At 47.7% G+C, this 27,890-nt stretch overlaps 1 protein-coding gene across 6 annotated transcripts in view; it reads left to right on the plus strand.

Moving 5' to 3' along the window:
• The window catches only part of ETS1 (ETS proto-oncogene 1, transcription factor), a 118,360-nt gene extending 96,636 nt beyond the window's left edge, over positions 1–21,724 (plus strand). For 3 of the 6 annotated variants that reach the window (XM_045585449.1, XM_036448940.2, XM_036448941.2), the window contains exons 6-8: positions 278–538; positions 17,616–17,734; positions 18,870–21,724. In XM_045585449.1, coding sequence (XP_045441405.1) covers positions 278–538; positions 17,616–17,734; positions 18,870–19,085 — 596 coding nt within the window. In that variant the 3' untranslated portion in view covers positions 19,086–21,724. The remainder of the gene's footprint in view (positions 1–277; positions 539–17,615; positions 17,735–18,869) is intronic. The other 3 variants (XM_036448942.2, XM_036448943.2, XM_045585450.1) reach the window with 2 other exon arrangements.
• Positions 21,725–27,890: the final 6,166 nt, after the last annotated feature.

Consider the following 27,890-nt stretch of genomic DNA (forward strand, 5'->3'; position numbering starts at 1 on the left):
TAAGCACTGCTGTCTCCCTCAGACAGGCAGGAGTAGCCCGTGGCTAGGAATCTCCATCCTGGGACCTGGAGAACAAGACAGCTCTCACACTGCAGCCAGCCCAGCGCCTTCTCTCCCAGAGCCAACCCACAGCTCTCGTCCCCATGACCTCTCCCTTCTTCCGTGCCTCCTGCGGGTCTGATGAGCGATCTGTCCTCACTCCGAGGGTTTTTACGGTTGTCTCTTCCCAATTCCTCCTCCCCTGCCTTCTTCCCACCTCCTCCTCCTCCACCTCCAGGTAAACTCGGGGGCCAGGACTCTTTTGAGAGCATAGAGAGCTACGATAGTTGTGACCGCCTCACCCAGTCCTGGAGCAGCCAGTCATCTTTCAACAGCCTGCAGCGCGTTCCCTCCTATGACAGCTTCGACTCCGAGGACTATCCGGCCGCCCTGCCCAACCACAATCCCAAGGGCACCTTCAAGGACTATGTGCGTGACCGCGCTGACCTCAACAAGGACAAGCCTGTCATTCCTGCTGCTGCCCTGGCTGGCTATACAGGTAGGCGCCCGCCCCTACCACGGAGCCTCCTCGGTGGGCATGCTGCTGTGGGTGGGCTCAGTGGAGGGCCATGGGCCCATAGCCCCAAACACCGAAGCCTGCCTTTTCTCTGTGCGGGGAGTGGGGAAAAGACTCTAAGAGGTCTGGTCAGCCTCTCAGGCACCTCTGTTGATGAATAGCCATTGATTGTTAGGAGCAAAGAGGATCCTTCTATTCGAAGGGATCATTTCCAAGAGTCATAGGAAAAAAATGTATATTTTGGGTCTTTTTCCATATCTGGGGGAAGGGAACTATGTGAAGTTGGCGTCTCTGGAAACTCTGCCTCGTGGCCGAGCATCAAGGGCCTCTCTCTAGCTGGCTCTTAGGAGGACTTTCAAAATACAGAACCAGCAGCAGCATCTCTAGGAGGCATCCCTGCATGGCCCGCACCAGGGCTCTGCTGTGGGGGAGCATGCATTAGGTGGGCTGTCCCGGTGGCAAGAGTGTCCTTGGCCACCTGAACTCTGCCAGGTCTTGGCCAGGAACCCTCTCTCCTCTCCTGGCTTTATGACGGCTCCTCTCCCAGGAGTGGAAGTGATGGCGAATGAAGAAAGACTGTAGAGGGCGGGAGATGCATGTTCAGAGCTTGGGCTTTGGTTGAGAATCTGGTGCTAGAGCCAAACAATGTCTTATCCAAGTGAGCGCCTGCCCGACCCTGGAAACCTTTGCGGTGTGTGTGTATGGGAACTATCCAAGGAGCCATCTCAGGCCCTTCTGTTCCAGGGTGGTGCTTTTAAAAACTAGAAATCGTGTTGTGAGTGCAGCCAATGCTAGTGGGTTACTCACCTGGGGCCTAAGCCTCGATTCTCTTGTCCATTACTCCATCCTGGCCAGGTTGCCACGTGGGGGACCCTTGGTGTGGATGAAGCTGAGCAGCAACACCTGTGTTTCTGTGGAGATAGCTGAAGAGTGAACTACATCTTCATGTGTGTCAGGAAGCCTAGAAAAACAGCTGACCTCTGAGAGGAACTCAGCCGCATAGAGAAATCACCCCTTTTTCAGAAACCAGGAGTGGGCCCCGGAGTGCTGTTCAGGACAAGCGTAGGTGCCCAGGAGTTGGGTCTATGTTTTCAGGTAGTGACAAGGTCTCTATGGAGCCAGGAGCCAGAGAGGAACTTAATGTTCCCCTCCTTGGTCCCTCTTTCTACCCTGTCCCCTATGGTCTTTGCTGGAAGGTCACTCATGTGTGGGAACGTGTTACTTTTGAAGGGACCCCCTTTTCCAACTCCAGAGAGCAGACTCCTGGAGAGTTTGCCCATTCCTGTTCATGACTGTGGGGGTGGGAAAAAGTAAATTCAGTCTCTTTCAAGATGCACAAACGTTCTGGCTTCTGTAGTTTACAAGGCTAGTTTAGGTATTTGAAGAACTAGACTCCAGTTGGATTCACTGATGGAGGGAGAAGAGCTGCTTCGTTCAGACGAGGAAGGAAAGGCCTCCGTGGCTGAGCGATGGCTCTGTGGGCTCTGGAGGTGGTAGGCATCTCCATCTGGGCACACCGGCTTCTGTTCTTGGGATGTAGAGAAACCACACCCTGCCATGTACCCGAGCATAAAGGCCAAGTCTTCCCTACAACTTCCACCCCAACTTCCGGTACTCAGCCTCAACTTAGTTTCTCCTTATTAAAGAGGTGTCTTTGTTCACTCTGGCATATTCTCTGCTATAACCACCATCCACATACACAACCGTAATTCTTTTCCAGGACAGTCTCTGTCCTTCTCTCTTAGCTACAGATGTGATTCTGTGAATTTCCATAGTTAGGGCAGTTTGGTGGGTAATGAGATTCAATAAACTGACTTCAAGTCCTCAAGTGTGAATTCTGGCCAAAGAAAACCCTGGGATTTAGGTCAATCTTCATGGGATTTAAGTCAATCTTCATGAGATTCTGGTAAGGGTCCTTGGGCCACACAGCAAAGGTCTAGATGCTTACAGACATGGTAAAAGCCCGATTTCCACCTCAAGTAGGAATTTCTCAGCACATAATGCCATGTAATATTATTGGATTTTCACATGGGAGATGCCTGCAGAGCCAATAGCCTGCAAGGGTGACTGAAAGGGTTTTGTCTAAGGTGGTTTTAGAACCTTGACAAGAATGATCTGAGAGCAGGGAACTTTCCCAGTGTCCCAATTTTGAGGAGAGAAGGACAGAGATGGCTTGGAAATTCCAAGGACTAGGAATGAGTGTGAAGTACAAATGAGGGACATGAACAGTCAAGACAGCCAACACCAAAGGCTGCCTGTGAGACTTCTCTGGCAATCCAGACTCGGGGACAAACAGATAAAGCATCAAGAGCTCTTTTATCACGAGCATAAATAATGTCCTGGAGGTCTGAGTTATGTTTGATCCCTTATTTGGATATTTTTTTTAATAGATGCCCCTTTTTTCTTCCCTGCCTCCCTCCCTCCCTCCTTTTCTTCCTTCCATCTTCTTCCTCTCTCTCCCTCCCTCCTTTGCCACCCCTCCCCCCCTTTCTCTCTCTCAGAATAAAACATTCAGTAAGTGGAAGAAAAGGGAGAGTGACTATTGATCATTGGTCTCAAAGACTAAAATAGTCATTTGAATTAAAAAAGATGTTCTTGAGGATCTCACCATTCACTTGTTTCTTCTTTAAAATTGTAAGTTTAATTTTTCATACTATTTCAGATCACGGTGAGAACAATAGCCCAGAAAAACGGAAGTCCCTCATGCTCCCTCCCAACTCTAACACACTGTGTGATTTTAGGCAAATGTACCTTGTACCCTTTTCTACTTTTAGCGAAGGAGAAGTGTTCACCCTTATCTTGGCGGTAGAAGATCTGTGAAAATGTAATTGAACCAAATCGATTAATTTAAACAAATAAGTGCTAGACATTGTGCTAGACATAGACAGGGGAAGAGCTTAATGGTAGCAAATCAGCTATTTCAGCCAATGTTTCCAAGCACATGTTGAGTGCAGATAAGTGCTCGGAGCTTTTGAGGGTTCACTATCTTGTCCAATTCAATATTAACGTAATCGTCTTCAGACTTGAATTGGATTTTCTTAGTGCTGTGGTTTCTATGAAGGCCAGGATTTGTTAGGCAGATGGGGCGGGAAGCCCACATGGCTTTTTGCTCTGCTCAGTGTCTGCTGAGCGTCTCCTGCCCACATTGCAGACAGATTCTAGGTGGTGGGTGTTTACTCTGGAGCCCTCACTGTGGCCCCTTCTCATTTCAGGTGCATCCTAGAGAATGGGGAAGGGAGGGGAGCATACCACGTGAGCCCCAACACCGCCCAAAGAGCAGGTGGTGACTGGAACACAGATGGGTCTCTCGCTTTATGCAGACATGCTAAGATGAGCTGAAGTTTGGAAAAAATATAATTTAGAAGGTGGAAATCATTGTATAAGCGCTGGCAACCCTTTTTATTGCTTGAAAAGTCACACCTACTATATATATATTTTTATCTTGAGTTCTGCCTCCCCGCCTCCCCCAACTCCCTTAAATTTTGATTGCTCTAAAGTATGGGTGGCCACACAGTAGGAGCACGTGGACCCTGACATCACAATTCCTCAGCCTAAATGAAAGGATGTCTATGTATAGCTTCTCTGAGCTGGGGAGCAGAACCCGTTTCCCTACCTTTACACCAGGAGCCTAGGTCTCCATCCATATCACTTTCAAAGAAATCCATTTTATTTCTGCCGATGATGTCTTAGTGACTGCACTGTATGTGTGGAAATCAGTTAGAAACTGAATTTTCACATTTTTCTTGCACAGTTACATTCTTTCTCCGAAGATAAGAAAATTGCATCAACCTTCGCTGGGCTCCCATGGCAACTTGTTAAATTAGGTCAAGATGTGGGGGCAGATAACAGGGCTTGAAAGCCTGCCTGTTAGCCGAGTTAAGAATACCTCAAATGCAACGCTGACTTCCGCCAAATATGTCTTCTTCCCTTGCTATGAATTGCCTATGGTTGTCAAACTGATACAATCGGAAAGCTCCATTTTTCTCTTGTTCGAGGGTACATTATGAGCCGCACCTAATGAAGAAGACAATCTGAGGCAGGCGGCCCAGTGTTTTCTGGATAGTTAGCTGGTTGACCTAAGCAGAATGCTTTCCAGATTCAGAGGGAAAAAACAACAACTACAACAACAAACAACAACAAACACACACACACACAAAACAGAGGCCTCTTTCATTTTTTACTTTCAGGTTCAGTAGGTATAGAATCACATACTGAACTGTCAAGTAGTAGTCTCTCTTTCTGTTCCTCCAGCCCCATTTTATAGATGATGAAACTGAGGCATAAAAAGGGACTTATTCAAGGCCACCTAAGTGTAGCCAGCACAGAATGGTAGCTCCTGAATTGAATCTGAAGTGTCATATGCCTACGAATTTTGTCTCCGTATTAAGGAATGAAAGTACCCACGGGTTATTATCTCAGTTACCGCCTCAGAGCAGATCAGGGGTCTTGTGGCCCAATAGTCACCAATTAACATTGTATGTAAGCGACTTAGCAGAATGGAGGATGTGGCAGGGGTAGTTTTTGGCTTTCAGCCGGAGTTATTAGTCTCTAAGTCACCTATATCCAACTCCATTCCAGATTGCCAGGCATTGCCACAGATAAGGAACCCATTTCTGTCCCTGCTGCGATTGCTACTGAGCCGACCTGGTGGGAATGCCCTGTTGTCAGTATCCAGGGGTATCCCCACACTTGGGGTTGCCATGGTGAGTGAAGTGGTTAGGGTTTCTCTTTTTTCCCCCGGGAGTCTAAGGATAGCTAAGCCCGAAGCCATTCGTGAACTGTAAGGGAGTTACGTTTTACAGCGCTGTGCGGGGTTTGCGACTAGAGAGACCCGCAGTGTCCCCAAAAGTAAACTGGGGACTCAGTTCTGAAATTCAGCTTCCACATATTCTGGCAGGAGACAGAAACAGGTACGGGTCTTGTAGAAAAAGACATTCCCCTGCAGGCCCTCTCCAGTCGCTCTGGCCTGTAAGAAATCTTTTTGCCACTTTGTAGAAGGCCCTGGAGCAAGTTTAAAGTCACCCAAGGAGCCGAAACCGGTTTGGCTCAGTGGATAGGGCATCGGCCTGCGGACTGAAAGGTCCCGGGTTTGATTCCGGTCAAGGGCACGTACCCTGGTTGCGGGCACATCCCTGGTAGGGGGTGTGCAAGAGGCAGCTGATCGATGTTTCTAACTCTCTATTCCTCTTCCTTCCTCTCTGTAAAAAATCAATAAAATATATTTAAAAAAATAAAGTCACACAAGGAGAAAGTCCCAACAAGCCCAGAACCTGGGCCTTCTGGCTCGTAGCTGAGGTTCAGGGGTCAGTCACCCTACGCTACTGCTCAAACATGTTCTGGAAAATAAACAACTTGACTGCAAAAGGAAGTCCTTGAGAGCCCTTCCACACAGAATAAAACCGGAGTCTTGGCAGCAAGCACCGCTGCTGCCTGGAACCCGTTTTCTGGAGGAACACGGGCTTGCAGAGCTCAGGCACCAGCCACGCCCGGGAGGGAACTCGGGCATGCGCCTAAGCTGTTGATCAGGAAGGGGAGCGGGGTTGCCAAAGAAAATGAGCAAGGCAATGTAGATTTCTACAGGAGAGTAAAAAGAATTCTATCCTGAGGCAGCGTTATGATAAGGGCCAGGATAGAGGTTTTTAATTTGGGGGTTTATTCCCTGAGCCAAATTGGAAGATAGCCTCCCTGCAGAAATCTATATTAATAAAAGCGTAATATGCTAATTAGACCGGACAGCCAAACGATCTCCTGGATGTCCTTCTGGATGAAGCTGCGGGTGCAAGGGCCAAACCCCTTGCATGAATTTTGTGCACTGGGCCTCTAGTGTTGGGATATGACAGAGTGAACTAACTACAGTTGAGGAGAATCAACTTGGTTCACGTGGGCACAGAGCTCAGATGCCCATTTGGGCAGCCCACGCCTTTCACAGGGAACCCCGGTCAGGCATGCGAGCTGGCCATGGCTTGCGGGAAGCCATCAGTCTCAGCATAGAGCATCCTTGGGCAGCATCTGAGTGGACAGGAGGGAGAGAGCTGGAAATGAGAAAGGCAGCAAGAGAGCGTCTCCCCATTTCTGGCTCAGAAGCCCCTTCCTTGGCAGGTGGCAGGAAGCCAGCCAGACCCCTGGTCCCAAATGGAGCTTTGCTGCCAGCCAGCGTCCCAGGAGCTGGGGGATTCTGGTCCTCTGTGCTGTTTGATGGTAGGTCCTGAGGCAGGGCGTGCAGTAAGGTGGGGGTCTCCCTGGAGAAAGGGGCTAGCCTGTGCTCAGTCATGGAGTTGGTGGGAAAAACTCCTTGGCAAGCTCTGACCTGGGTGGGAGAAGAAGCCTCCAATCACATGGCTGGGGCCTCGCTATTAAGTCTTTTTTTCTAAATGTCTTTAAAAACATGGAAAGCAGAGGTCTCCTGTTCCCTATAAAGTGTCTTTCACGTGGTGCCCACCGGGTGGGTGTTAGTCCGAGCCCACTCTGTCACTTGGGTACGCCTTCTGGCCACCCATGCTGTTTAACCAGGGTTATTCCAGGGGCTGGATCAGTAGGGTTATGAGTGTGGACTTGAGAGCCAGTCGTCCTGAGCGTGTCCTGGCTTTGTCACTGATCAGCTGTGTGACTTTGGACAAGCTAACATCCCTGTGCCTCAGTTTTCTCATTTGCAAAAATGGGAATAATAATGGTTCCTCTCTCTGAGGATGGATGAGAGAAATGAACTAGGATATGGAACACACCCATAGTGCTGGCATATAGGAGAGTTCTCTGGGTGATGGTGGTTACCACTGTTCCATATCATCCTCCAGCATGTTTGTCTTTCCAGGATCATACGTGCTTTGCAGTTGGAACTATATGTTTTATGTACAGAATTCCAGTCATTGCTGGCCCTGTCCTGAGAGCAGCAGATACTTAATGTCAGATGAGGTCATTTCTGCGATTGAGCAGAACTCCCGCTGTTTGCGAGACTCTCTCATAGCCATTAAATTATTTCACCTGTCACCAGCAGCCACATGAGGAAGGTTCTGTGTTCTCATTGTACAGATGAGGGAGAAGAAGTTCAGAGGGGGGAAGAGGACTAGCCCGCAGTCACACAGCAAACAAGAAAGCGGATGCCTTTCACAGAGAGACAATTAGCAGGGACACATCCGATGTCAGCAGTCTATTTGTTTGGATCTACGGATGAGCCCATGTCAACACCTGGTTAGACTTGCTCTAGAAGCAGGAGAGAGCCAGGGGAAGCAGGGGGCCTCTGACCGTGCTCAGGTGTGTTCCCTGTTAAAGGATAGAGGGAAGGAAGGAGACAGGTGGGAAGAGCCTCCAACTGCAGCGCAATCCCTAGGAAGGTCTGGCCAGCCTGGTGGGGAATCCGCTGGTCAGAGTTGCCCATTGGAGATGCTCCTCATCTGTCAGAGAGGGCTCATGCTCCAACCATGCTCAGGCCCTGCTGGAGCAGACCCTAGGAAGCTTGACCTTGGTGAAGACATGGTGGATCCAGTCAGTTATGCTCCCTGCTGCAAGAGACCTGAGTAGCTTGTTGTCATGGCTGCCACAGGTCATGTGACCCCCATCCTACCTGACTGCCAAACATAGGCTGTCAATCAGGGCAGCCCAGCTCTTCTGTCTGGCTAGTAGAGCAGGACTCAAGGCCAAGGTCAATCCCAATGCTCCTGGTGGCCCACCATAGGCTCCAGAAAGAAGCATGTTGTTTATTACAACTAACCAAGCACATTGCCTGACGTGTGACTCACCCCTCCCTGAGTGATAATGAGAGTGAAAGTTCTCCTATGGCGAGTGAATGTGACAGTTTAAACTCCGGACGAGGATGGGACTTGCTAGGTTGGGAAGGTGTGCAGAGGGCACAGCTCTGTGGAGGGGGTGCCCTTCAGAGCCGAGGTGGGCACAGCTTCTGCGAAGACCTCTCAAAGCTAGGTTCTTGGTTGGGCCTTCTTCACAGGTGTAGGTTAGGCCATTTTCAGCTCATCCCAGGAAGGTGGCACAGAAAAGGTGTTTCTCCTGTAATCTCCAGGCTCTTGTCATTGTTAACATTCCCTTTCGCTATTCATCCCCATCTGGCCTCCATGCCTGATAGTGGAGCCATATTCAGAAATTCTTTGCTGGATAAATACTTAAAAATTCAGTTTTGATTCCCCTCCCCAAGAATTGTAAGATGCTTGACCAGTCGTTTCTCTCATCCTTGAGGTGCTGAGGACATGGCCCCTCGGATAAAATGAATACCAGAGGCTGTGTTGAGATCTGAGAGAGGTCTGGGCTTCAGCATTTTAAGTCCTGTTTTCTAATCTCAACCAGTGAGCGCATCTTTCTTTCTTGCTGTTACCTTGTGTAGGGAGACCTTTCCTGCAGTTACATTGGTTAGAAAAAGCATTGCCTTGGTATCTAAGGAAATTCTCACCCTGTACCCTCAAATCCAAACCTAAGCCATTTCCGGTGACTTGAAAGAATGGGTGACCTAGAAGACACCAGGAGGCAAAGCTCTAAGGAAACCCACTTCCTGACTTGAGCTTCGCTGGCTCGCTGTCCAATTCTGTGTCTGAGGGGCAGGTTGAACTTGGTTACTTGGTTAGACAGAGTTCCTGGGCTTAAGGGAAAGAGGCAGGTGCACTTCAATACAGGCTGCCCCTTTAAGAGAGAAACAGTCTCCTTTCTCCTGCAGCCACCCCCACCCCCACACACGTGTGCTTGAACACATGCAGGTGTGAGGAGCCTGAGCAAAAACAAGGGTCTTTTCTCCACACACTGAAGCGTGTAACTGTCACATTCTCAGGCCCCAGGCAGATGCCACAGTGAGTCTCCCTGATGTCATCCCAGGAGGGACAGCCAGGCCAGTCTGTGACCAGCCAGTGGGGCCTGCTGGTCCATTGATGGCTGGACAGACTTTGTGCTTCGCCTTCCCTGAATGCTGACGGGGTCTACCTCTGGGCCAAACTGCTGACATCTGTGGGGAGCGCTGCTGAACTTGGTCAGCCCTCCACAATAATCAGGCAGAGCATGCTTGGCGAGGAGCATACATGATTAGGGAAGAAAAAGCACATTGGAGGAAAGAGGATCTAAGCCTGTCTGTGGCCAAGATTTCCCCAAACCATAAATGTCTGTCATACTTTCACTTGCAAAGCAGCTTGCATCTGCTCTTTGGGGGCCTACTTACTCTGAGTTATAGAGCTAGGGCTTCTCGGTTATTCCTAACGCGAGCAGATCACAACTAGGCCCTTCTTATCTGCAGAATTGAGAGCATTTCACACTCATCTGCTTTCATCTTTTGTATTTATTTATTTATTTATTTATTTATTTATTTATTTTTGGCCTTCTACTCTCTCCTTTTTTAAAGTTGCCATATAAAAGGCCGGTTTAATTCTTGGAAGAATCATTAAATTTTAGCCAGTGCTTTTGCTGTTTTCTTTTGAGTTTTACCTTTGACTTGGCTTTCTTTGAAAAGTCTGCATTGGAAGTATATTTTCTATTGCTTTATTCTTCACTTTAATTTTGTTGTTGTGTTTCGTATTGTTCCCAACTGTTCTGCACTGCAGTAAAAAAATGTATATTCATATACATATATGTACACACATACATATTCTCTCATGATTTACACTTAACTTATATCTCTCTAAAGTAAGTAGGAAGGAACAGGGGCAGTTTAGGAGTGGGAACACTAAAGGCCAGAGAGTTGAATAAGTTGCTAAGATCACAGTGAATCAGGGAGAAATTTGGATCAAAGCCTTGAAGTCCTGATTCCCGTTCTGACCCCCAAAAGCATGGGACGATTTTAATTCTGTAGGATGCTGTCTGCTCTCATCTCAGCCTTCTGCTGCATAACCTGCTTTATTGCTTTTTTTTTTTAATGCTCTCTCCTATCTTTGGTCTCACGTGTCAGCAAACATAGACTTGGCATCAGAGGGTGGTTTCCATTGTTTGTAGAGCTGTTTCCTAACTTGTTTCCACTGTTAGATGCTGGTTAGAACATCACTGTGGTAGTGGTTTCTCAGGTGCCTGTTAGAATGTGTTGTTTTGTTTTTTTTTTTGTGGTTCTGAGTTGAATTATTAGAGCTTATATCCCCAATTGCTGCCCTTGCGTGACTAGCCATTGATAAGGGATCAGATGCAGAGGACACGTTGACTGTGTAGTGAGTCATTCAACCAAGGCCTGTTGGCTCGCTGTAGAACGATGGATCGTGTTGGAGAGATGAGACTGGGTCGAGGTTGGGGCAAAGGAAAGGCATAGCTTAGAAGAAATAGGAAAAGGCACATGATCAAGCAGTCCTGTCCTTCCTTTTCTTTATAAAACTCTTCCCAGTGCTTTGGTTGCCAGACAGTCCAGCAATAAGATCCCCTGACTTTTTCAGTCCCAGATAGAAGGTTTGTACAGCTTCAGACTGAGTTTGGGTCCACAGGGCAGGAAACTGCAAGATGTTTTCTGTTTAATTGGTCAGTAAACTTCATTCACAGGACTTAATGGACAGGGAGAGATTATTTATTTATTTATTTATTTATTTATTTATTTATTGTGAATGATCATTTAGAAGGTGGTTGACAATATTATTTTGCTAATATTTTTAAGTGAATTCTTCTATGTGTCCAGAAATCCAGTGTCAACTGAGCATAAGCAAATCGGGGAACTTTGGCTAGAAATAAGTGATAAAGATTTATTCAAGGGCCTTAAGGCTTGCTAACCGGACAGAAAGGGGGTGGGGGTGATGCTTACACTCTGGGGTCACCCACCCCACCCTCAGAGTTGGAAGCTCCGACAGTGAGTAGTCTGAGAGGAAGACACACTCATGCACATGTGGGTGGGTCATTTCTGGAGTTGAGTGTTCTGTTTTCGCCACCAGCGTTTGGCTGTGGGTAGACACCTGGGTGGCAGGGAGGGGCAGCCAGGCCCGCTCCCCTGCCTTGGGAGCACCTGGCAGATGTGTGCTCGGAGGGCAGAGGCAGCCCTGTTGCAAGGGTGACCAACCATGAGAGTTTCATAGGTTAAAATAAATGCGGTGTTTGATTTGACTTTGAGAGTCAAGCTGAAGAGATTAGTTTTCTTAAAACGGCACACGAATCCCCAGAGAACAGGAGGTGTGGTAGTTTTTATTTGGGGGGACGTGTTGATGAGATGTTGCCTGGAGTCACCTCTGCTGTTTGGTCCCAAATATAGTTTTGAGAGAAGCAAGTTGAGTAGAGAGAAGCAAGTTGAGTAGCTTTTAAAGTCCTAACACCTTTTTCTGGGGTGTATTGGGGGGGGGGGTGTTGCAGTCATATAGTTCAGTATTTGTTTATTGGGCACGTGTCAGAGAGCATACGTGGCACTGTGAACATGGTACGGTAAGCTCTGGCCCATGCTTGCAGGGAATTGAACAGCAAACAGCTTTTATTGTTGTTGGTGTTAATCCTCACCCGAGGATATTTTCCCATTGATTTTTAGAGAGAGAGAAAGCAGAGAGAAACATCAGTGTAAGAGAAACACATTGATTGGTTGCCTCCTGCATGAGCCTTGACCAGGGTCCAGACTAGGGAGGAGTCTGTGCCCTTGACTGGAATAGAGCCTGGGATCCTTTGGTCTGCAGGTCGACGATCTATCTACTGAGCCACACCAGCTGGGGCAGCAAATAGCTTTTTAACAGTTCATGTCTGTGGGTGAGACACCATCTAGGCTGTGGATTTGAGCCCTGGAGCATGTATTCTAGCAGTGAGGGGCTGGCACAGAGCAAGCCATCAGGCTGGTCTTGTAAGCAAACCACCATGGCAGGAAGCCCACCAGAGTGACCGCCCTGAATTCACCTCCCTCCGTGTGGAAGCCAGCTCTTCTGTGTGTCAAGCATGAGGGCACAGGTGGCAGAGGAGAACTTGCAGTTGAGGTGAAAAGGCAGACCTGAAGCCCCGCCCGGAACTCAACAAGGGCGAGTTCATGGACATGGCAGGCAACCTCCGAGGCTGGACAATGGGAGGAGAGATACCGACAAATGACCACCATACTTGTCCAAATCATCTCACTAATATTTTTTCTCTCTCTCATTGCTGTATATTTAAGTTGCTCACTTCTTAGATTCAGAGTATGAAAGCAAAACAGCAGGGGTTTTTGTTGTTTGTTGTTTTCTAACAGCCAACTCTCATGGAGATGTATTGGGAGGCCTTCCAGTGGCTTAACAAGGAGAGAAGGAGCTTAACACGTGACCAGAATGAGGAGGAATTTACTGAAGCTTTGTCTTTAAGAGAAGAGTGGGGGAGAGAGGGAGGAGAGATTATAGCCTTGGATTTGAAGTTCCCTTTAGCATCCTCTCTGGAGGGAAACACTCTCATGGGATTGGCTGTTAGTCAATGCCTCCAGGTACCCACCCCATATTGCTTCTTCTGAGTTGTAGCAAGTTCTTCAAATCAGGACTGTGAGTGTTGTACTAGGAATTTTCCTCGTACCCAGAGCCAAGAAGAACAAAGCAGGCAGGGGAAATCCCCCTTCTGCAGCCAGAGGAGGAGGAGGAGGAGACAGACACAGGGTGTGGAGGCGCAGGGAGTTGGGTTGGGTGGGTGTGGGTGTGTGCGGTGCCCTTCCCCACTTCTTTGGAGAAAGGCTTCCTTCTAACAGGGACCCCTCTGTTGTTGTGGCTCAGAGCTGCGACTTGAGAGGCATAGTCTCCCAGTGATGCCACCAGATTCCTGATGCGTGACACCCCGGGCTGCCTGCTGAAGGCCGCCCTTGACGGCCTGGGGCCCCCAGACAGGGACGCCATTGTGAGTCACATTTAGTCAGTGAGCTCCCTCGGCCCTTGAACGGCACTATTCTTAGCACCGTTCTTTGCTCCCTGGGACAAAGGTCACCGGGACTCCAGTCTGGTGGGGTGGCTGGCTGGGGCTGGGCCCCTGCGTGAGAGGCGGTGCAGGAAGAATGGAAGGGAAGACTTTGCAAAGTTAGGATATGGTGGAGCAAGGGTAAGGGACGGAGCCCTTGGGCCCTGGGGACCTACACCAAGCCACACAGAAACACCCGTGGGCGGGCCTGTCGCTCAGAGTGCTGGCCGCATCCAGAGTGTTTGCACACGTCTGGGGCACATGAGGCTCCTAGACTTGGATGTTGCTGGGGGGTGGGGGGGGGTCTACAGAGTTAGTGTACACCCTCAGCCCAGAGCTCCCTCCAAGCTGTGGGCCTCCAGGTGGCCCTGGATGGCCTTCTCGACCGGAAGTGAGGAAGACACATTGTGGTTGTGGAAATAGGATCGTGTGTCAGGCTGTCCACTAGTCCAAGCCCACCCCGGGGCCTTCTTGCTGGGGGAAGATTCCATGTGCTTGTTTCTGCTGCTCCCACACCTAAGAGGCCATTCAGGGCTCAGCACACCACATGGGCTTTCTGAAGGGTAGGCAGTGGCCTGCAGGAAGCCCAGACTGAGAGCCATGGGTGCCCCTCTACACTGGGTGGCTCACAATAGTTTTCCTCAAGGCCTGGGGGGAAGAGGCAGCCGACCACCGCTGTGCTGACTGGGGTACTGTGAAGTGGAGCAGCTGACCGTCCCCTCCCCAGGTCCTGTGCTTGCTTCAGGCATCTGCCTCTCCTGTCTCTGATCCCGCCTCCCTTTGGTGTCACCAGAAGAAAAGACTAGAGCTCAGGGCTCTCCGGGACCCGGGCTCTGGCTCCCGAATGTCACAGTGTGATGTTCTTTATGGACAAAGGCGAACCCACAGTGAGAATAGCTCTTTGCAGACTGGGCCTCACCCTGGCCCCGACCCTGTGTGCAGACACCAGGGCTCAGCTCTACAGAGTGGGGGTGTGGCCCGGCAGATGCTGCCCAGGCGGATACTTCAGTCCAGAGAATGGCACAGGCAGGAAGACCAGCGACAGGCCCTCTGTGTGCGACCCTTCCTCTAGGACGGGATCCTAGATGGGAACTAGTCCCCTCTCTACATTAAGGCTGCCCAGCTGAGAGGTGGCATGAGGGCTCCTGGGCCCTCTTCTCCTGGACTTAGACTTGCCCGGGTAGAAGCTGGTACTTCCTTCCCGTTCTTCCACTTGGTATCACTAGCCTTCTCCTTCCTAAAGGGATTTTAAGATAAATCGTGTGAGGGAGCTTTTAAGGTAAATGGTGGGAGGGAGAAGGAATGACAGGAACAGCTAACACAGGGGACCTAACCAACTGGGCTGGAAGAGTGACTGTGAAGGTGGACGCCAAGGTCCCTGGCTATCTGTCGTCCTGTGGCTGCTGGGATAAGTGAGGAAGAGAAGGTGTTTTTTAAAACCCGGTCCTTTTATCCCTTGGATTCGTGTGACCAGGCAGGCCGATTCGATGTCAGCCTCCAAGCAGTCTTCTCTGGGGTGGATGTGGTATTGAGCTCAGAATGTGGGGGTCAGGCTGCGTGGGTTCCACTTCTGTTGTGAGTGGCTTCGGCCAACACCGGTGGGCACGCTGCACAGTTTTCTGTGCTGTAACATGGGAAGAAACACGTTCACAGTAGCAGCTACCCATGGGGTTACTGTGAAGAGTAAGGGAGAAGGGTGTAAGCATCAACACGGCGTCCGGTACATAGTAGGTGTGCACAAAATCATAACACTTGTGAGCATTGCACTCTGCCAGGTTCTTCAAGCAGCTCCTCCCTCTGTCCTGTATCTGTGGTCTGGGGATCTGACTCACATGAGGACAGCAGACTTCAGGGTTCATTTACATAAATCTGGGGCAGTTAATCTTTCTCTTTCTGTCTCTCCTCGGGGGTCCTGGTGGGTGTACAGTCATTTTGTACCTCACCAGGAAGCCTATTATATCATAAGAGATTTTGCAGCTGCTTTTTTTTCTCTAACACAAATTCCACAGCATCTCTCCACAGAGATTTGTCTTCTTACACCTTCTGTCCATCAGGGTGGCTTTTTAATGGTTTCCTCACATAATGTTGCCTTTAGTTCAATGAGCCCAGGTAGGGAGTACTAGCTGGTGATTTCAACTCAAATTATAAGAAACATGCAAATGTCTGTGAGTGGCCTACCCAGTGGTTTTTCCAGGAGGGATGGAGATGAAGGAGGATAAGGCTTACGTCGTCCAGCCCTCAAGGCTATGTTTTCTAAAGTTCATTTGTTTTGTAGGCCTTTGCTGGAGCGTTTCATTATAGGCTGGGTAAGGTATTTCTTGCAAGACAGTTTCAAGGAGCTCAAGGTGCCTTTTTGAAGGAGGAGGCAGTGATAGTTCAGGTTCCGTGTTTCGCGTGGGGTGTGCAGGGGAGGAGCCCTGGGCCCACCACAAGGAAGCAGTTAGTGAAGGAGCACTTCCCAGATGGCAGATCACAGCACACACCAGTCATTGCTTCCTCACAGGGGTCTGTCCAGGTGGCCCTGTGCCTGGAGTCTGACAGCCTGGACACTGGGCCCGGAAGCACCGTTTTCTAACGGGACTTTCCTGAGCTCCTTTTTCACTTTCACAGATAGAATGGGAACAACTAGGCCGCTGTGCTTTAGGTAAAGAGGAGTGGGCGGTGGACTTAAGGAGCGAGCAACGTGATGCATATGCACGAGCCTTGTGGACCTGAAAGACAGAGGAAGAGGTTGCCCTGATTGATCGTAGAGGACATTTCTTTTTTAGATGGGGAGGGAACCAACCCAAAGCTTGTGTTTGATTGGGTCTCCGTTTACTTTGGATCAGACACATCTGAAACTCAGGTGAAGGGTTGGAAGTTTAAAAAGCCGGGCTTTTCGATGTGAGTTGGAGCATCCCAGGCCTCCTGCATCTGCATGGGCTGGGTGAGCTCAGACCTGCCCTGGCTTCTGAGATGGTTTGAGGGCAAAAGAGGCATAGCCTGTTGAGCCAGTATTTCTCTCTCTGGTGCACTCATGGGTCATAGGAATCAGTCACCATTGTCCTTTCTTAAGATTTTCAAAATTGGTTTTTAAGAGAGAGAGAGGAAGGGAGAGGGAAAGAGAGAGAATGTGAGAGGGGAAACATAACATCCATCTGATAGGTCCCCCAAACCCTTCCACTGAGATTGAGAACGAAACCCAGGCATGTTCCCCAGTGCATGGGATGACACCCAATCAATAGGGCCACACTTCCCAGGACAGCATTGTCATTTCTGAATAAAAACTTATCCTAAAGGGAAATCTATGTAGCAGGAATCTTTTAGTATAAGATAAATTGGCATTCAGAGTATACCAGGCCTTCTAGAACTATGACAGTGGCAGTGTTGTTGGCTAAGACAAGAGGATGTGCATGCGTGTGTGTGTGTGTGTGTGTAAATTAGAATATACTGGACCCAGGAAGAATTTAATAGTCATCACCTGACCTTCGAGGGTTTCTGGGTGGCAACTTCATTCCTCACAAAGTGAAGGCTTGATTCTTTCCTCTGTTTGGATGTTTGCCTGTACGTGACCTGAGAAGACAGGATGGTGCTGGAGAGGAGTATGATGACCTAAGTCCTTGTTATGTAAGCCTAGGATAATGATCTTCCCTCTTGCAAATCAGGGCCAAAGACTCCCTCTAGAGAGGAGTGCTTTTGAGGTTTCCCTTCTGATTGGAACTGGCAACGGGCACTTCTTGGTTAATACCTTTTTTCACTTCTTGAGGCAAAATGACTTAATTGTAAAGGCACAAAGGACTATGTTGCCTTAGAGCACGTGTCAAACACAAGGCCCGCGGGCCAAATCCGTCCCGCCAGGCCTTGCAATGTGGCCCGCACCGCGCTGTCATCACTGCACTCCGCTGCGTTTCCATCACAATGACAGTTTATGACTGTTCAGTAAACCATTCGGCCCGCGATTTAGGCTGGATTTTAGATTTTGGCCCCTTCTCTGATTGAGTTCGACACCCCTACCTTAGAGGATAGAGTCTGTTTTCTTCCTAGAGTTTGTTTAGCAGTAAATGTGGCCTGACCCTTCAGCTGTTCCACAGAAGGCAGTTGCTATATAGTCTTGTGTTTTTCTTCTCCTCTGGGTGGGACTGTCTTCCCCTCCTCCGTCTGTGTGAGCTATAGCGCCTCCTCCCTGTGTCCTGTATGTTGCCCGCCTTTTCTCCTGGCTGGATGGACAAGGGAGAGGGAGAGCTGGGTCCTGGGATCCAGGGCTGAGAGGGCTGGCCCTCTGGAGTGATGAGTCAATGCCTTGTGTTTCCAGGCAGTGGACCGATCCAGCTGTGGCAGTTTCTTCTGGAATTACTCACTGATAAGTCCTGTCAGTCTTTTATCAGCTGGACAGGAGATGGCTGGGAATTCAAGCTCTCTGACCCAGATGAGGTAAGGAGGGAGGGAGCCGAGAGTGCCGTGCCAAAGAGAACTCTGGAAGAGATTGTGTGATTCCGATGACATTTTCTAGGATTCCAACCCCAACTCTGCCACTTGCTACCTGTGTGACCTCCTGCAAGTTGCATAGCCCATCTGAGCCTTAGTTTCTTCACTTGGAAAATAGAAAAAATCTCTACCTTGCCCATTGTTCTTGGAATGCCTGATGGGATGCACCTAGGTCTCAGGCACATAGTTGTTCTTTGTGAATATGAGTTGCCTTCTATTACGTAGTCCTCCTCCTGGCCTCTCGGCTCTGTGAATCTGAAAGGGCTCAGACAAATCAAGAGGCTTTGGAAAAATGGGTGCAATTTGTTCATTAATCCATTCTTTGATGCAACAAATGCTCAGTGAGTGGTTGCTCACTGCCATACCCAATTCAGAGGATAAAAAATGGAGAACCAGCCACTGTGTGTGGCACACCTGAGAAGAATCGTGCCCCAGAACAGAAACCTGCATCCTGTTGTTGAAGGGCAGGCGTGGCTGCAAATCAGCGCTCCTCCAGCTCCTCAGATGAGCGCTCCTGCTTTCAAAGCAGGGGCATTCTCTCTCTTTCTAAAAAATATTTTTTATTGATTTTAAAGGGAGAGATAGAAACATCAATGATGAGGAGAATCATTGATGGACTGCCTCCTGCATACCTCACACTGGGGGATCAACCCCGCAACTCAGGGCATGTGCCCTGACCAGGAATCAAACTGTGACTTCCTGGTTCATAGGTCAATGCTCAGTCACTGAGCACCCCTAGCCAGGCCAGGAACATTCTCTTAATGATACAGGGATGGAATAGAGTCTACAGTGTTGTATTCCTTTGTTGTTGTTGTTGTTGTTGTTTTAATTCCATTATGTAGAAGTCCAGGGTCACTATGTTTTCATCAACTTAGATTTAGCGGTCCAGCCATCCTTGCCTGACCCTTTACATTGGCGTTCAGGAGAGATCAGTTAGGAGAATATCCTCCATGTACATGAACCTCTTACCTGGACTGCCTTAAACATCATGGGTCATCATGAATGGCTATAGGCATATCAACATGCATATTTGGATTATTTTATAGGTTTTTATACCCTCTTCCCCCATTTTTAATTTCAGGTGGCCAGGAGATGGGGGAAAAGGAAAAACAAGCCCAAGATGAATTATGAGAAACTGAGCCGTGGCCTCCGCTACTACTATGACAAAAACATCATCCACAAGACGGCGGGCAAGCGCTACGTTTACCGCTTTGTATGTGACCTGCAGAGCCTCCTGGGATACACGCCTGAGGAGCTCCACGCCATGCTGGACGTCAAGCCAGACGCTGATGAGTGACGGGCACTTGGGGCACCAGGGAAACTCTGTTGAAACATTTCAAAAACCTGCGTCAGTTGGACTCTTCATTTTTAATTGTTATTCTATTTTTAATTTTCAGACTCATTTTTTTGTTTTACATTCAGGGGTGGGAGCTAAGTGAATTGCAGCTATAGTCGATTATGAGTGGTTGGCAAAGGAGAGCTAGGACTGGTGGGGTGGGTGGGACAAATTCTCAAGAAAATTTGTAGGAGAGAGAAAGGTCTCCTTAGAAGCTTGAAGAATCTGGCTGGAGGGAGGACAAGACGCATGTGTCTAATCATTTTTAAAAATCATCCATGAAAAAAGTGCCTCAAGTTATGAACTTACGTAGCATAAGCAATGGAGGCATCAGGGGTCATGACATGGATGAAGGGCAATTCGTTTGCTTCTGTTTTTAGGTCTGGGCGGGCAAAAAAGAGGGAGGTGAGGGTAGGACAATTTGGGGAGGGAGAGCACAAAACCCAAGGACTATTTACCTTTTACTCTACTTTTAAAACAAAGATGGACTTCAGTGGGGAGGGACCAAAACTGTATTTGTGTTGAAATTTATTTTATTAAATCTTGTGCCAGTATTTTTTTTTTTCTCCTTAAAAATCGTCTTAAGCTCTAAGGTGGTCTCAGTATTGCAATATCATTGCAAGGTTGTTTTTATTTGCCAGCTGAGGATTCTGTCACAGTGAAAGGAAACTGTTTATATAGACCCCACTGGAAAGGCAAAGTGCTGTCACCGAGATTGGACCCCAGATCCCGGTGGCTTTATAGATGAAGGAACAAAGGATGCTGGTTTGGGGACAAGGGACCTGTGCCTGTGAATGTCAACTTTTTTTTTTTTTTTTCAAAAGTGACCATCATGCCCCTCAATGTATTTGTCATGAGTGGATTCTTGGGCTTTAGACTTAATGTTGAGCTGAGAAGCATTAAGCTTTGAACTTGAATGTATTTGGCAGCCCTGGTTGGGGACCACAGTGAATCCAGAGCGCTGTTGGAAAGGACATCCGAGAAGGAAGGTGGACTTGGTCCTTTATTGGTTCTTTCCCTCTGACTCGGAATTGAAGCTGTGTGCATGGGCATTACCCCTTGGATCTTAGGAAGTTAAGTCCTGAATGCATGTTATTCCTGACTAACACAATCTTTTATGTCTCATCCTTTCAGCCTCCCATATTTCTTGCTTACCCCCCACTCTTATTCAGTGCAGAAAAATGTAAAGCTTTCTGATTGGGGAGTAAACGAGTGACAACAGACATGAGTTGAAGAGTGTCTGATAAGGCCATTGAGTTGCATTGGGTGTTTGGAGCAATGGAAATTACGGGCGCCTAGAGGCAAAAGGTGGCTTGGCTGTCTTCCAGAGGAGAAGGGCAAGGCTTTCCTTTGAAGAACTTAGGCTAGTTGAATGGAGTGTCCATCCAGTTAAGACCATGCATGCAGAGCAAACGGTGCAGCTGCTGTTCGGGTCTTGCACTTGGACCGCTGTCGTGGCACAGGGTACGTGAAGGCTCATAATTGCAGAAGAGAGGAATGACCAGAAGGCAAAGGAAACATAAGAAAAGGAGCTTGAATGAAGACAATTAGGTGGTCCATGAGCTGTGAATATATTTTTATTCCCCCATCATGGAAACAACTGAGGCAGTTGCAAAGGGTAATCTGAAAATGGGGTTTTGGGTTAGGGGGAGGACCAACATCGAACTAGTGAGGACAAGACCCTCGTTCAATCAGAATCCCCACCAAGACAGAGATGCCCAATTAAAAAGGGCGCAGGCAGTGGGAGGGCTCTGCAGACTGCAGTGAGCGAGGAAGAAGCGGTTAAGGTGGGCTTCTCAGGGCTGGCTTCTCGGGGCTCTAGCACAGACACTGGAAGTGCTAATCTCCTCAGATGGATCTTCAGGAAAGTGGATGGTTTTCTCCAGATCCTCTTGAGACCCTGACTCACGCTGATAAAGCAGAGTGCTTACTTGGAAAGCCAAGGCAGAATCCGCCCAGCTGTGTATTTTGATCTTCTTCCAAATGCAGGTGCCTTAATGAAGTTCTCAAAATGTTTTAGGAGCTGCTCAGGGAGGGTAGGTGGAACTGTTGGACTCCATGGTTTTCTCTTAGGTTATTTGATCTTTGTTGGGCACAGGTGTGCGTGTGCCTGTGTGCATGTGTGAGCGTGTGCATGTATATGCATGTGTGTGCCTGTGTGTTTGCAGACATGCACAACTGCAGCTAAGATAATACCTGGGTTTTCCAGGTATGCCTTTCCACGTTTTAATAATGGGCGCAGGTAGAACCAAGGCTGGGCATCAGTCATGGCTTGCTGTTTGCATCCAGGCATACAATGGCTTTCCCAACTCATCAACCTTTCCTGATCCAAGTGTCTAACCCCTGCAGCCACCCCCAGCAGCTCCAATGTAAGCAAGTGCCTGCCGCGCTCCCCAGCCCACTTGCTCGCTGCGTGGCCTTTCTCTGCAGGTCCACCATTTTCAGTATTTATAGATAGTTTGTTAGTGAAGATCGCTTTGTGGATCTGGCCAGATGCCTTTTTCTCCTTCTGTCCAAAGGCCAGAGACCATCCCAGGAAGAATGGTGGGTGGTTTATACACTGGAAATGCAGCAGAATTGTTGCATTTATGCTTTTTTTTTTTTTAAAACACACACACACACACACACACACACACACACACACGTTAGCTTCAGAAGAAGGATGGGCAAATCTGATGTAGCCGGGGGAAACCCTTGTTTTCTTGGAGATGCTTTCACCCACGTCATTGTTGGCTGTGGGGTCAGAGGTCGCTCTGGGACTTTTCTGTACGGAGCCCTGTTGGGTGGCGATGGGGATTGGAGGTAGCATTCCAGGATCAGATGTGCTGTTCCTCACTTTGGAAAGGAGCTCTCTGGGTGTTAGAGCATTAACCTGCCTGTCTTCAGGGTGCAAAGGTCACCCCCTCTCTTCTAGCCATGCTGTGCATGCTGCTTTCTCCGTTGGGGTCTATATAAATGTGTTAGCTCATATCTACATTCCAAAGAAGTTTCAAGGAACCATTAACTATATGTATCCAGATACATATATGAAAGTTATATATGGAAATGAAACTATCTCTATCAGGAATACTGCCTCAGTTATTGAACTTTTTTTAAGAATACTTTTTTTTTGTAAGCTGAGAAATATAGTGGTAAAAAAAGATGTTATATTGTGTTTGACTATTTTCCAACTTGTATTTTCATATAATTTATATTTTTTAAAAAGCTGAACATTTAAAAGCAAGATGAAAAAAAAAAGGAAAAGCAGGTGCTTTTTAAAAATCAGAACTGAGGTAGCTTAGAGATGTAGCGATGTAAGTGTCTTCTATGTGGTTTTTTTTTAATGCAAAAAAAATTTCTTATGGGGGGAGTTTTTGTTTGTGTATTTTAGTAGCTGATGCTGGCACATCATTTTGCTGGAGAGTTTTTTATATACTGTAGCCTGATTTCATATTGTATTTTAAACTGTGTGAGATTAAAGACAAAGAAATTCATTTATAACGAGGTGGGTGTGGCTCGATTCTTTACCTGTCTGGTGCCTGTGTGAAGTGGGACAAATGAACCAACCACAGAAGCTCAGGAAGGGTTGCAGCTATGTCTTGCTGATCTCATTAGCTCGGGATCGTTCCGGATAACATTTTCCCAATAAAAGTGAGAACTGCAATAAGAATGTAGGGAAGTATGATCAAGCTCACATTCCAGTTATTGAATTCACGAAATGTCTCTGGCCTTATCACACCTCATTTTCTTCATATCTGAAGGATGTCGATGACGTGAAGACAATTTTTAATGACTCAGCAGATAAACATCTGATTTCATCTAGGTCAAGTTCCTGATACTAACACAGGAAGTTGAACAATCTTTCCTGATGCTCTGGATAGGAACAGTATTCTTGTTTCTTCTTCTTTTTAAAAATATATTTTTATTGATTTTTAGAGAGGGAGCAAGAGAGAGATAGAAACATCAACGATGAGAGTGAATCATTGATTGGCTGCTTCCTGCATGCCCCCTACTCGAGATCGAGCCTGCAACCCGGGCATGTGCCCTGAACTGGAATCAAACTGTGGCCTCCTGGTTCATAGGCTGATGCTCAACCACTGAGCCACACCGGCCGGGCTCTTGTTTCTTCAGATGCCAATTTCCTCTGTGCCAATTTGGACTCATCACATCCATCTCCTTGACCCCAGTTCTGTTTTGGGGAACTGAAAATTAAGAATGAACTCCCTGCACCCGGTCATAAATCCAGTCGTATTTGTAAGTGCTCTGGGGAGAGAATGCTGAAATCCCATCTGCATGGTGCTTTTCTCTTACTGAAACTGAAAAGGTGGATGTTTTTAATTAACACCAACATTTTCGACATGAATCCCAGCTCACAGCTGGAGAGAGAATTTTTGCTGAATTGTTCACAAAGAGGGCTCTGTTTTTGGAAATTGCTTCTTGGGGCCTGGAGCTTGAGGTTTGCTGAGTGCCCGTTAAGCACCAACTGTGTGGTCTGGTGGTCGGGGGGCCCACTGGCCAGGAGGAGGGCTCCAACATCCTGGTCAAGCCACCAGCACTCCCTCAGAGACTTGGGGAAGATGGCTTGAGGTCCTTGTGTTTTTTAGTCTTCAGTTGCAAACCTGGGCAAAGTCATAGCTCCTGAGCCAACCTGAGGCCACATCTGAGCTATCCTCCCCTTACATAAACAGAACATGGAGAATAGGTTTCTGCCTCAGTCAAGGATTTGGGCAGAAAGCTTTCCTTTGATGCCAAGTGGCTTATAGACCCAAAGTATCTGATTTAATGCTGACCAGGTTAAAAGACATTAGGCATGCTTGAATGAAATCAGCTTAGTTCTCATGTTTCTCAAATTAGGAGCTTAACTGGGGAATGCTTAGACAAGTGGGATTTGGTGATCTTTCTCTCTCTCTTATTTTAATGATCACCCAAGGATATATTTATTGATTTTTAGAGAGAGGAAGGGAGAGATAGAAAAACACTGATCGGTTGCCTTCCATATGTGCCTCAACCTGGGATCCTGGGCACCTAACTCGCAACCTAGTTATGTGTCCTGACCAGGAATCAAACCCACAACTTCTTGGTATACAGGACAATACTTCAACTAATTGAGCAACCTTGCCAGGGCTGGTGAGCTCTCTTAGTGATGCTGCTGAGAGCGCCATATTGAAGTGGTAGTGGTAGGAATAGAGGAGAGACAGTATCCCCTAAAGAAAGTGCAGGGTTTTGAGAAAGCAGGCTAGGGTTTGGGTAGAAGGAGACACAGGGAAGACTCATTTAAAAAAAATCTATAAAGTTAACATGTTTTCAGGAGGTTGTGGGATAAGGTAATTAATTGCCTGTGCTATTCTAGCTTGTTCCTGCCATGGCTTTGGAGCAAGCTGTAGCACCGACACACACACACACACACTCACACATACACACACACATACCTCTCTCTCTCTCTCTCTCTCTCTCTCTCTCTCTCTCTCTCTCACACACACACACACACACACACTCTCAAACACACACACAAACACATACACTCACCCACATACACACACACACACACACACACACACACACACAAACACAATTGAGCAACACCAGGGCCTTCTAGTATAATGAAGTGTAACTATTTTAACCAAAAAAATTAAAAAGTGGAGGATTGTGATTCGTGCTTTGGATGAAATGAGAGAAGCAGTGGAGATCAGAAGTTACACACTGGCTGAGTAGGCTGATCGAGGTGCTTGGTGTGGCCTTCTAGAGCTGGGACTCAGCTTTGCAGCTCAAGGGAGTAGTGTAGGGCTGCAGGGTGGTCTTTGATCCTGGCATCCTTTATAGTAAATTTCCACCAACACTGAGGGGAGCTGCCCCCTCAAGAACTTGAGTCTCCTAGTTTGTCTGTAGTAGGTCAGCACCACTCATCCCCACTCCTGCCTGTGACTTTGAGTTTGTGACTCCTGTGAAGAGGAGTCCACATTCCAGGAAGCCCAACTTATTCTAGAACCTTCAGTGGAAGAGAACAGGAAGTCATCAGGTTCATCAGAGCCAGGTGACTTTTGAGCTCTGCTCTTTCCATTATACCAGCAGTCGGCCAACTCATTAGTCAACAGAGCCAAACATCAACAGGACAACAATTGAAATTTTTTTTGAGAGCCTGATTTTTTAAACGTAAACTTCTTCTAACACCACTTCTTCAAAACAGACTTGCCCAGGCCGTGGTATTTTGTGGAAGAGCCACACTCAAGGGGCCAAAGAGCTGCATGTGGCTCGAGAGCCGCAGTTTGCCGACCACGGCATTATACCATGCACACTGCCACCCAAGCACTGTAAAAGGGTTCCTTTGGTGATGCTGGCCAATGGCTTACCACCTCTGGGAACAACAGCCCTGGTTCCTAAGAGGTGCACTTCACATAGCAAAGAGAGGACAAAACCAGTCTTCTTTGCATAAGGAAGCTTTTCTGACCTCTACTTTCCCCCACGGGCTGCTCTGGGAGGCTGTTTGTGATACAGCTGTATAGATGCCTTCCTCTAGCTCAGATGCAGGGATACTTGACCCTCTGGGTAGCTAGCTGGTCCAGGGACCTGGCCAGGCCATTGTTCACTGTTCTTTGAGATCTCTTCCTACCGGTCAATGAAAGAAAAACACCACATGATCTCACTCATTTATGAATAATAAAGAATATTATAAACTGATGAACAAAAAGATAGATACAGAGACAGTAAAAGAAACAGACTGTCAAATTACAGCAGGGAGGTGAGGGAGATATGGGGGAGATAAGAGATTAACCAAAGATTGGTTATGCATATAAGCATAACCAATGGATGAAAAACTCTGGGGAGGGAGGGCATGTATGGGAGTGGGGGTGGGGTAGGGATTGGTAATGTATGTACACATATAATACCTTAATAAAAAAGAAAAAGAAAAAAAAGCTGGGGAAAAAAAAAGAATTCTTTCCTAAGAACAATAAATATGAGAAAAACATGCTCCTGGCATCTCTTGCAATGACGCAGAGGTTTAAAGAGTCTGATAAAAGCAGGTGTTGATCAACCAATGAAAAATGGAAAAGGCCTAAAGTTGAGGAAGCAAACACACCCAAATTAGGGAGGTAAGATGGCTCTGGCCCCCTGCCCCTCAACCAGTGTCACTTCCTGTCTGACTCAATGTCCCAGGCCCTTTCCCCCTTTCCCATTTTCCTGGAAAATAATTCTGGGAAAACCAGTTTCATTTGATTGCCTGGCATATCTCAAAGGGCTGACGCCCAAAGTGATGGTCCTCTCCCCATCGCAACACTCGAATCAACAACGACCAGGTCTCAGGACCTGCTCTGATCTCCAGAGACCTTGAATTTGCAGTCTTGTCTGTAATCTCTCATTCCTGCCACAGGCTCTAGCTGTCTCAGGCACAGAATTTTTACCAGGCTCTGATGTCAGGTCAGCTCTGGGACTCCATGAGATATCACACGAAGGAGCAAAGAGGCTTTCAGCAGCCACTTGTGGGAATTACTGAAGGTCAAGAGATAGCCACTGCCCATCCTACACTGGCAGCCTGAGCTGTTGGTCAGAGTAGCAGGCTATTTTTAACTTTTCTAAAGGCAAAACCTGACATTTCAGCTGTGACTCTTCTCTACTTCTTCAAGGACTGTCCCCCAGATGTGCCTGTAGACAGTAAATGACTTGAATAGGTGGCAACAGCCTTCAGAGTCTTCAGAAGGCTGGAAAATTGGTGATCACTACTCACTTGCATTGCCTTTTTGAGTCAAGAATATTCCAAAGGTTAGAAGGAGAGATGGGATGGAGAACATCAAAAAGGCTTCGGGGATTTTGTCGTGTTTATGCAAATCTGTCGTTGCTCTTACAGATCTCCAGGGAAGACAAGTTCAAAACTGTACGTATTCTCTCTTCTACGCTATTTCTCAGGCATACCAATAGTTTCCCATATGTTCCGGTTTCCATGAGAGTAGGAACATTTACTATTGCAGCCAATGTACTTTTAGTCTGGGGTATTTATACAGATTAGGAGAAAGGTAAGAGTGATGGGGGAGACAATGACCAGCAGTTGAAGGACAATGGATATTTTATTCAGCTATCTGTTTCCTCTATGGTCAAGTTTTCAAGATGATATCATAGAGTGTGCACTTGAACCCAAGGGGATTTCCTGATAAAGTGCTTGGCCTTAGACCACTGGGGTGAGGAGTACAGTCACTAGGATGTGGCTGGAAGGCTTCCGTGGACTCAGGTTTCTTGTGAGGAGTGGGTAGGGGTGTAGGTGGGCAATTGACGTGATTACGAAGAACACCTAACCTGAAAAAAATATATATCCTAAAGGTGAGTAACTTAACTAGGTGGAAAGGGAAAGTGGTGGAGGTCAAGGCCTACAGATGAGAAAGTTAATGGGCTGACAGAGAAACAGGAAGTAGTTTTGTGGAAGCAGAGCACAGGGTGTGATGGAGGAGTGGAGAGAGGTGAGGAGGGGAAGATAGAGAGGAGATGATTCAGGGCCTCGTGGGCTGAGACAAGGCCGTGCAAAGAGTAAGGTGGAGCCCCGAGGTTCTTCCCACATGTTCTGATATAATCCTGACTGTGGAACAGAACAGATCAGAGAGACAGGATAGCACCAGGAGGCCCCATTCGAAAATGATTTCATTTGTTCAGAAGAGACGCCTCTGAGAGAATCAGCAGTGAGAAGATCAGATGTGGGTGGAGCCACCAGGATGGGGTGAATGGCTAGTGTGGTGGCTGGTGGGCTCTGTGTTAGGACCAGGACTTTGGGAGGTATGCAAAGATGATCATGATGGCCCTTGTCTG

This window comes from Pipistrellus kuhlii, unplaced genomic scaffold, assembly GCF_014108245.1.
Source record: "Pipistrellus kuhlii isolate mPipKuh1 unplaced genomic scaffold, mPipKuh1.p scaffold_m20_p_20, whole genome shotgun sequence".
In the NCBI taxonomy this organism is placed as follows: domain Eukaryota; kingdom Metazoa; phylum Chordata; class Mammalia; order Chiroptera; family Vespertilionidae; genus Pipistrellus; species Pipistrellus kuhlii.